Below are 10944 nucleotides of genomic sequence, written 5' to 3' on the forward strand. Positions count from 1 at the left end.
GGAACTGTTGGATTGTCTAAAAGTTCGTGGTTTCGGGTTATTGTAGCTTGCCACTCACGTTTCCACTCTGTGTCCTGGTCGAATCCTGTGGATAGCATTTCGACTCCCATTTCATATGCTGGTCTTCTAGATTTGAGGCTTTTTCTGGGCAGTGATAGCAAATCGTCATGAAGAGGGATCGAGTTGTTTCCAGAAACTTGCTGACAGAGGTTGTCAAGAGCAGCCTTTTGACAGAGGTCAGGTGGACAGATGTTTGAAAGCACTGGTAGCCAGCAAGTAGGTGTAGACCGGACTGTACCACTAATTACTCTCATGCTGAGAATCATGCTGAGAAAATGGGATAAAATGTGCGTATTAACTTTCCAAACTTCGTGTGTCATGGATGTATCTCAATTTTCAGAATAAGATTTGTAAAGGACAATTGTAATTAGTCATGATCAAGTAAGACATTCTGTGGAAAGAAAATGGTATTATGACATGGTGTGTTTCTACAGGTAGAGCACTTAATCCTTCGAATTGCAAATGCTGCACTCAGATGTGCAATACTTACCATGTTAATGAATGTAATGTAAATTAGCTTACGCTGAATAGTACAATAAAATTATGAGAACGTAGCTTCCCAAAGAACTAAGACAACAAATAGCGCTAAATGGGAGGGGGAGAGGGGGTTGCTTACAAAAGATCTACTGTAGATACCGTTACAGGTACTGTGAATGCTTTAATTTTACCGTGACTCAAATTTTTACATGACAGTAACAGTTATGAAATTTCAGGGGGATCCCGTGATGGTGCTACGGAAGCTCACCATACCCGTCAGTCAGGGCAGCATCAGTGGGCTGATGCCACTGAGTCGGCAGACCAGTCGGAAAGTGGTGAGAAGGACCTTTCTCTAACGTTCTTGGAGCGCGAGTACAGCTACAAGGGCCTCAAATCGTGGTGGCAGAACATGGAGCAAAAAATAAACCAGTGTGCGTGTGACGACGGACAAATGCATTACAATCACAATGGCATTGCGAACTGCGAGTCGGCTCCAAACGAAGACATATTAGAACCGCAGGAGGATCGGTTGCAGGGGCTGATAGGTCAGGAGCGAGATGCTGAAGTGAGCGTGCAGATCGCAGAGCCTGAGCTAGAGGATCCTGCCCCCAGTGGGTGGAAGTCGATGCAGGCCACGCCAGAGGCTCTGTTTCTGGCAGAGAAGCTGCAGCAGCTGGCGGACACCACGAGAAAAATGGCGCAGCACCTCCTCAGCCCAGAAGCGTCACGATCCAGACGTGTCGTCACGGCGGACTCAGAAGCGCTGGGTGCCACCTCAGACATCGAGTGTCGTGCAGAAAGTAGCGACGTTGAACTGATGCGGCAGAAGATACTGCTGCTGGACGAGGTGGTGGAAGAGCTTTCGCAGTACAGACTGTCGCCTCTCGCTCTCGACATGACGGAAAGGTAATTTACAAATAATGTTGTTGTTGTAGTCTTAAGTCCAGAGACTGGTTTGATGCCGCTCTCCATGCTACTCTATCTTGTGCTAGCTTCATCTCCCAGTGCCTACTGCAACCTACATCCTTCTGAATCCGCTTGGTCTTACTCTGCAATTTTTACCCTCCACGCTGCCGTTCAATACTAAATTGGTGATCCCTTGATGCCTCAGAATATGTCCTACCAACCGATCCCTTCTTCTAGTCAAGTTGTGCCACAAATTCCTATTCTCCCCAATCCTATTCAGTACCTCATTAGTTATGTGATCTACCCATCTAATCTTCAGCATTCTTCTGTAGCACCACATTTCGAAAGCTTCTGTTCTCTTCTTGTCTAAACTATTTATCGTCCATGTTTCACTTCCATACATGGCTACACTCCATACAAATAATTTCAGAAACGACTTCCTGACAAATCTACACTCGATGTTAACAAATTTCTTTTCTTCAGAAACTCTTTCCTTGCCATTGCCAGTCTACATTTGATATCCTCTCTACTTCGACAATCATCAGTTATTTTGCTCCCCAAATAGCAAAACTCATCTACTACTTTAAGTGTCTCATTTCCTAATCTAATTCCCTCAGCATCACCCGACTTAATTCGATATCCTCCTCTCGAGACATTGTCCATTCCGTTCAACTGCTCTTCCAAGTCCTTTGCTGTCTCTGATAGAATTACAATGTCATCGGCGAACCCAAAGTTTTTATTTCTTCTCCATGGATTTTAATACCTACTCCGAATTTTTCTTTTGTTTCCTTTACTGCTTGCTCAATATACAGATTGAATAACATCGGGGAGAGGCTACAACACTGTCTCTCTCCCTTCCCAACCACTGCTTCTCTTTCATGTCTCTCGACTCTCATAACCGCCATCTGGTTTCTATACATATTGTAAATAGCCTTTTGCTTGCTGTATTTTACGCCTGCCACTTTCAGAATTTCAAAGGGTATTCCAATCAACATTGTTAAAAGCTTTCTCTAATTCTACAAATGCTGGAAACGTAGGTTTGCCTTTCCTTAATCTATTTTCGAAGATAAGTCGTAGGGCCAGTATTGCCTCACGTGTTCCAACATTTCTACGGAATCTAAACTGATCTACCCCGAGGTCGGCTTCTACCTGTTTTCCATTCGTCTGTAAAGAAGTGGTGTTAGTATTTTGCAGCCGTGGCTTATTAAACTGATAGTTCGGTAATTTTCACACCTGTGAACACCTGCTTTCTTTGGGATTGGAATTATTATATTCTTCTTGAAGTCTGGGGGTATTTCGCCTGTCTCATACATCTTGCTCACCAGATGGTAGTGTTTTGTTAGGCCTGGCTATCCCAAGGCTGTCAGTAGTTCTAATGGAATGTTAGTCTACTTCCGGGTCTTTCAGTGCTTTGTCAAACTCTTCACGCAGTATCATATCTCCCATTTCATTTTCATCTACATCCTCTTCCATTTCCATAATATTGTCCTCAAGAACATCGCACTTGTACAGACCCTCTATATACTCCTTCCACCATTCTTCTTTCTCTTCTTCGCTTAGAAATTGTTTTCCATCTGAGCTCTTGATATTCATGCAAGTGGTTCCCTTTTCTCCAAAGGTGTCTCTAATTTTACTGTAGGTAGTATCTATCTTACCCCTTGTGATATTCGCCTATACATCCTTACATTTGTCCTCTAGCCATCCTTGCTTAGCCATTGGACTTCCTGTCCATCTCATTTTTGAGACGTTTGTATTCCTTTTTGCCTGCTTCATTTACTGCATTTTTGTACTTTCTCCTTTCATCAATTAAATTAAATCTCTTCTGTTACACAAGGATTTCTATTAGCCCTCATCTTTTTACCTACTTGATCGTTTGCTGCCTTCACTATTTCATCTCTCAAAGCTACCCATTCTTCTTCTACTGTATTTCTTTCTCCCGCTCTTGCCAATCGTTCCCTAATGCTCTCCCTGAAACTCTCTACAACCTCTGGTTCTTTCGGTTTATCCAGGTCCTATCTCCTCAATTTCCCACCTTTTTGCAATTTCTTCAGTTTTAATCTGCGGTTCATAACCAATAGATTGTGGTCAGAGTCCACATCTGCCCCTGGAAATATCTTACAATTTAAAACCTGGTTCCTGAATCTCTGTCTTACCATTGTATAAACTATCTGAGACCTTCCAGTATCTCCAGGCTTCTTCCATGTATACAGCCTTCTTTGATGATTCATAAAGCAAGTGTTAGCTATGATTAAGTTATGCTCTTTCCAAAATGAGATTTTCACTCTGCAGCAGACTGTGCGCTGATATGAAACTTCCTGGCAGATTAAAACTGTGTGCCGAACCGAGACTCGAACTCGGGACCTTTGCCTTTCGCGGGCGTGAGTCGTGCTTGGGTAGCTCAGTTGGTAGAGCACTTGCCCGCGAAAGGCAGAGGTCCCGAGTTCGAGTCTCGGTTCGGCACACAGTTTTAATCTGCCAGGAAGTTTATGGTTATGCTCTGTGCAAAATTCTACCAGTCAGCTTCCTCCAGCTTACTCCCATTCCATACTCACCTACTACGTTCCTTCTCCTACTTCGTCACCCAAGAGTACTAAATTTTCGTCTCCGTTCACTATCTGAATAATTTCTTTTATCTCCTCATACACATCATCAATCTCTTCGTCATCTGCGGAGCTAGTTGGCATATAAACTTGTACTACTGTAGTAGGAGTGGTCTTCGTATCTATCTTGGCCATAATAATGCGTTCACTGTGCTGTTTGTAGTAGCTTACCCGCATTACAATTTTCCCATTTATTATTAAACCCACTCCAGATTTACCCCTATTTGATATTTTATTTATAACCCTATATTCACCTGACCAGAAGTCTTGTTCCTCCTGCCACCGAACTTAAATAATTCCCACTATATCTAACTTTAACCTATCCATTTCCTGTTTTAAATTTTCTAACCTACCTGCCCGAGTAAGGGATCTGACATTCCAAGCTCAGATCCGTAGAACGCCAGTTTTCTTTCTCCTGATAACGACGTCCTCCTGAGTAGTCCCCGCCCGGAAATCCGAATGGGGGACTATTTTACCTCCGGAATATTTTACCCAAGAGGACGCCATCATCATTTAACCATGCAGTAAAGCTGCATGCCCTCGGGAAAAATTACGGCTGTAGTTTCCCCTTGCTTTAAGCCGTTCGCAGTACCAGCACAGCAAGGCCGTTTTGGTTAGTGATACAAGGCTAGATCAGTCAATCATCCAGACTGTTGCCCCTGCAACTACTGAAAAGGCTGCTGCCCCTCTTCAGGAACCACACGTTTGTCTGGCCTCTCAACAGATACCCCTCCGTTGTGGTTGCACCTACAGTACGGCTATCTGTATCACTGGGGCACGGAAGCCTCCCCACCAACGACGATGTCCATGGTTCATGGGGGTTACAAATAATCGTTAATTTTTTTTGATAATTTTACAAATCGTATTATCCAAAAAATAGCGGTAAGACTTCCACTAGATGTCATGATCTTGAGCCTGAAGACTGGTTTGATGCAAGTTTCCACGCTACACTATGTTTTGAAAGCGTCTTTACGTCTGAATAACTAGTGCGACCGGACCGACGTCCACTTGAACCTGCTTGCTGTATTCAAGCGGTAGTGTTGAGCTACATTATTTATCCCCCACACTTACGTCCATTACCAACCAATTCCTTGATGCTTCAGGATATTTACTATCAACCGATCCCATCTCTTTACCACTTATTTTTTTCCTCTGTTCGATTCAATATCTCCTCATTAGTTACTTGAGCTACCGGTCTTAAACATTCTTCCCTAACACCACATTGCAAGAGGTTCTCTTCTTGCCTGAAGTGCTTATCATCCATGTTTCAGTTCTGTGCAAGGCGACACTCCATACAAATACCTTTCATAAACGACTTCCTAACACAAAATCGTTAAATGCTGACAAATACCTGTTTTCTAGGAACGTTTTTCTTTCTGTAACCAGTCTGCATTTTTTATATCCGTTACTTTGGCCATTATCAGTTATTTTGCGGCATAAGTAGCAACTCACTGTCTCATTTCCTACTGATTCTCTCAGCATCGCCTGATTTAATTAGGATACATACCATTACCCTTGTTTTTCTTACGTTGACGTTGTTGTTATTATCTTGTTTTCAACATAAAACTGTTTTTCCAAGTCCTGTAGCATCTGACCGAATTATTGTCACTGGCAAATCTCAGCGTTTATTTATTCTCTGTGAACTTTTATTCCTACTCCAAATTTTCCTTGAGATTCCTGCTTACTCGATATACAAATTGAATAACATCTGGGATTGGCTACAGTTTAGTGTCACTGACTTATCAACCACTGATTCCCTTTCATGTTCTTAAACTCTCATAATGCAGTTTTTTTCTTCTTTTGTGCAAGATATAAATAAACTTTCACTCCATGTATTTTATCACATCTCGGCTAAGTCAGTGGTTCCTGGGGGAGAGGGAGTGGATTAGTAGATAGACGAAATGTTCATCAATGTCTGTAGCTGTGTAGATTTTGAAAACTTTTGATAACGGCAAATTAAATATGCGTACGAATTCTGGAGGAACACGTTTAAAATACAGGAGGCGAAAGCGTATCTACTACTAGTACCAGAACATGGTGCAAAATGACAAGTTGAGAATGGAGGGAGGGAGAGAGAGAGAGAGAGAGAGAGAGAGAGAGAGAGAGAGAGAGAGAGAGAGAGAGAGATATGGTCTTACCCTATCGCCAATGTTAAATTTTTACGTAGTGCAAGAAGTACATAAAACAAAGAAGAAATTGTGTAGGAGAATGACAGCTCATGGAGAAGAAAAACCGCCTTAAAGGTCTGCCTGTGGCATTGTCTATCAAACGGCAAAGAACTTGCAAGAGCTCTTGAACAGAGGAACTGTCTTTAAAAAGAGGACAATGTAAATGGAGCGGAGGCTAATGAAGTAGGATGATGTTGAGGAATTGGGTTGGAAAAAGAGACCAAAAGTAGATGAGTTACTCTATTTGGGCGGCAAGATACTTGAAGAGAGGTTAAAAAATGGACAATATAAAGAATACAAGACTGAATATGAATTTTAACATCGAAAACTGTTGGGAAGTCTCTTCTGAAGACAATTCTCTAGAATGGAGGCTTCTCCGGAAGTGAAGTTTTGTGCTACAGCATAATGCTGTAGATTAGGTAGGTAGATTCCGATAATCATTGAAGAGGCGTTGAATCGATGTGGCGAACAAATCTGTGGCACAGTTTGACTAAAAGAAGACACCAGTTAAATAGGACACACCATGTGAACAAAAGAAATAGTAAATTTGGTATTAGAAGTGAGAGATACCAATTGTAGAGGATGGCCAAAACTTGGCTACTGTACGAACGTTAAAGTGGATATCGGTTGCAGCAGATACGAAGATTAGATTAGATTAGATTAGGACTTGTTGCATAGATCATGAATACGACACTTCCTAATGATGCGGAGCGTGTCAGGTTAATAAAAGGTCTGTACAAGATATTACATTACAGAAAATATTACATGACACTTAATATTTTTAATTTCCCTCTGCATATTTTAAAGCATTAATCAGTGTATTACCCCAGCCTTACGGTAGTTATTACATGTAACAGATATAATCTTACGAAAGTTTGCTCCTTCCACCCTCTCTCCCCCCCTCACTTTCTCTTTCTCCAGCCATTTATTCGTATATGTGAATCCCAACCTAAACTTTTGTTTATGTATAATTTTACCACTGTAGCCAACAATTATAGTACTTAGTTTAAAACGTCTCCTGATTATATAAACTAACATGAACTTTAAGCTATATTAACTTGAGAAAATCGGGTTTATATACCACCTGAAATATTTTTTGAATACATGTATTCAACACCTCAAAACGAAGATTCCAAAATCCTTTAAAACTTACTCTCTTAATAATGTTGCTGTGTTGGATATTCTTCGTGCTTTGTGATAATATTTCTCTTCTGCTATATGATCCTTGAATATAAAAGCTTCCAGACGCCATATTTGTTTACAAATTGACAGTACACATGTGATAAGACAGTGAAAGGAGCCTGTGACCACTGGAGGTACTCTATTTTACTTATTTATTTTTACTGTTAGATATAGGTTCAGTATTTTGTCAAAAGAAATCCAAAACCATGTTCTGAAATAGTGTTCTGTTTCTCCACTATACAGTGCTATAAATTCTCCAAAAAATCGACACGCATGCAGGCACGTACACTCGCGTACGCACGTCATAGTAACAAATGTAAATCCACCTGATGGTGGAGGTTTAAACCTTTGAAACGCGTTTTGGAAATAAACAGCGGCTGGTGACAGGAAACTTGTTGCTGCATTTAATGTCAATAACAGTCACCATAAGGCCTAATATACAATGTTCACACTTAAATTATTCATTTATGGCAAGAAGTCACGTGATACCAACTAACAATGTCCGTAGTTTCTCCCAGATAGACCTTTGTGGCAGAACGTTTGGAGATGGCTAGATCGGTCATAGCGGTGCCGAGGAGGGGGAGGGGGGGGGGCTGGGACTGAAACCAGTCGAACTCAGTATGAAAATAAAACGGGACCTGTCAGTGCAGCAACAGACTATCAGGTCTCATTATCTCTTGCAGTCGCCAATCCAAGTTAAAGTAGTTCATACTAGTGGACAGCACAGTTGACTGCTTTCATTACTGTCGTTTGTTTCCCGATTATTATTATTATTATTTAGGAATAGCTTGGCAATTTTAACACAGGCTGTGTTTTGCTTCAATACACATCTATGAAAAATATGTACATGCTTTTTGCTTTAGATAAGGAGTTGCTTACTGTTAGATATTCAAATTAAACAAACATATGTACTGCTTAGTAATTATAGCAAAATAATTCTCTCTTTCTACAGGTTTATGGGAGAGTCTCCTCAGTCACCATGCCTGAGGAATGAACGTGCCATTACATGTAACAATGCTATTGTTGAAAGCAGTAACAGTGAAGGCGAAGGCTTGCAACAGGAGCTCGACTTGAGTAACTTGGCCAGTTGTCTCGCAGAAGATACGCAAAACGCAGTGGCCTATGTCACTGAAAGCCTTAGTACTCAGTCTAGCTATGCTCCTATCGCAGAAGAAGAATTATCGAGTGCTGGAGTTAAAACTAAAGAGCATTCAGGTAACGCAGAGGTCCTTCTATCAACAATAGTAGACGACCCTCCACCGCAACACTTTCCAGCTGATGGGACAGCAGATGGAACAAGAACGAGCCCCGTTCTGCTGCCACAGCAGAAGCCTTTAACTGACTCTCTTGGCCCCCATTCGGACGCTTGTAGCTCAAACATGTTGTCACAGGAACGTCGCTTCAGCACATGTCACGGGAAAGAGGCAGCTGGTGCAACTCAGCAAATCCGATCAGGAGTCTCTAAACAGGATGGCCTAGACAGGGTGACTGCAACAGCGCAGCGCCTCCTCAGATATCCTATACTGGTGCATGCTCTGAACGCAGAAGAAATGGACACAGCTGGAGGTGAAGTAGTGGAATGTCAGCCGATACCTTGGCAGGTAGTACAAAGCGACATGGTGACCTCTGTTGCACCATCCCAACAAGAACCTCAGACGAATTTCTCTGGATCCCATTTGGGCTCTAGCACCTCCGACCTCTTGTCACAGGAACTACGGTTCAACACCTGCCAAGTTAGTGAGCGATCTTGTAAAGCGGGTGGCGCTGCCTATCAAGGCCAAGAGGAGGCGTCGCAACCAAGTGGCATAGATGGAATGATTGCATTGGTGCAGCGCCTTCTCAGGCTTAAGATCATGGGGCATTGTCAAACCCCTGGAAAAACGAACGCAGTTGCAGTGGAAAATCATTCGATGCCTTGGCAGTTCGTACAGAGCGGCGTAGCGACTGCTATTTCACCATCCCAGTGAAACATATCACCATTGGTACAGACAGTCAATGGACCAGAAAGATCCCATCATATATATATTCATGTGAATAATGGAATTCTGAAGAAAACCGGCAGTTTGCGACCCAGTCACTTGTGTGAAAGATATTTATCTGGGCTAATTAAAAATCTTCTGTAGTACATTTTGTGGAGGGTCTGAACTGGTGTGATGTTGAAGACTCTGTAAACACTTGTACGAGTTCCCGAATTCTTATTTTCTGCTGTCGGTTTAACGGACTTCGTGAGCATTTTGAAGAACACCGTGAATGGTCGATACTTTTTTCGAAGATCGTCAATGACAGCTTGATCACTGAATCGTCGTTAACAAGCAAAACCTTTCAGTCTGTCGTTATGCGTTCGTCGGCTATGCATACATCAAGGGGGGAGCCTCACACACTCAGCATCGGAAGATTACGACACTGACACTTGAAGGGAAATTAAACTGTCGGCAGGATGCGCCTGGAGGAATGTAACAGTATTAGACACAGTGTGCCTATAATTCAGTAAATGAATCGTTTTTCATACGTTTGTACGAACTAGGAGTGCATCAGCGGATAGACTTTCCTTGCTATCAACAGTTCAGCACTCAAGTGGAAGGTGCAATTTCTTGGAAAGAAGAAAGAAAATCTGCTCACTTGCGGTCTTCGATGAAATCATAAACTCCTTGGAACTCAATTGATAAAATATTGTTTGTGAACTGGTACAAATATTTACTGAATGTTCAACACCGTACTGCAGTTGATTGTGCCCTCAAAACCGATTGCAAGCATTTTTAAGTCCTCAGGCACTCGTACAATTTTTTCACTAGACCCGGCTTAAGAAAATTTTTTAAAAACTGTTCGAAGTGATACATAGGTCGCACACCTGACCAGGTTCCTCCGGTTATCATCTAGTGCTCACATCGGAATGCCCCGACCAATATGACCACATCTCTTTTATAGTCATCAATCTGTCTTTCAGAAATGCACAAAAATGTTGTCTTACTCTCGACAAGAATATTAAAAGCTGTTATGTGGTGTCCATGGGATATATGATTAATCAATCTTAGCATTGCCTGTTATCAACTACATAAAACTAAGAAATTGCATATCTACAGATAGTTACGCTGATTTATCATATATTGGCATTATATTTTTCAAATTTCGTTGAATTAAATTATTTTTAATCATAGTAATCAGTATCCTGGCTTATTATTCAAACTGTATTTTGTTTGTAAAAAATTCTACTGTTTTTTGACACCGCTGGTAAAGTGCTGTTACTGTCCAGTTTCTTGTTTCTATCACCAAAGGTGCTGGAGGACATTAATTTTCAAAGGCTGAAGGTAGGTCCGCCTCGATAATAGCCCTTACTTGTGTACATATACTTGTCCACTTACAGAGTGGGTCTTTAAATATGCTTCTTCGCTTCATTCTTTTTTTTTTCATACGTTGGTTCTGCCTTTTCATGACTTTATTTCGACTTTATTCTTGCAGCGTCTGTGATTTTGTGACATGCACAGCTTTCAAACTGCTGCTTGGATGAGGTAAACAGCGTTCAGAAAACATCAGTTGCCCTTCTGACAGTTTTT

The 10944-nt window shown here is 41.6% G+C and overlaps 1 protein-coding gene across 1 annotated transcript; it reads left to right on the top strand.

Annotated features, from left to right (window-relative positions):
* Positions 1-433: 433 nt before the first annotated feature.
* On the top strand, positions 434-9360 carry LOC126204275 (uncharacterized). Its single transcript, XM_049938663.1, has 3 exons — positions 434-441; positions 754-1443; positions 8346-9360. The coding sequence occupies exons 1-3, from the start codon at positions 434-436 to the stop codon at positions 9358-9360; spliced, it is 1713 nt and encodes a 570-aa protein (XP_049794620.1).
* The last annotated feature ends 1584 nt before the right edge of the window (positions 9361-10944 follow it).

Source organism: Schistocerca nitens, chromosome 9 (assembly GCF_023898315.1).
Source record: "Schistocerca nitens isolate TAMUIC-IGC-003100 chromosome 9, iqSchNite1.1, whole genome shotgun sequence".
Classification (NCBI taxonomy): Eukaryota; Metazoa; Arthropoda; class Insecta; order Orthoptera; family Acrididae; genus Schistocerca; species Schistocerca nitens.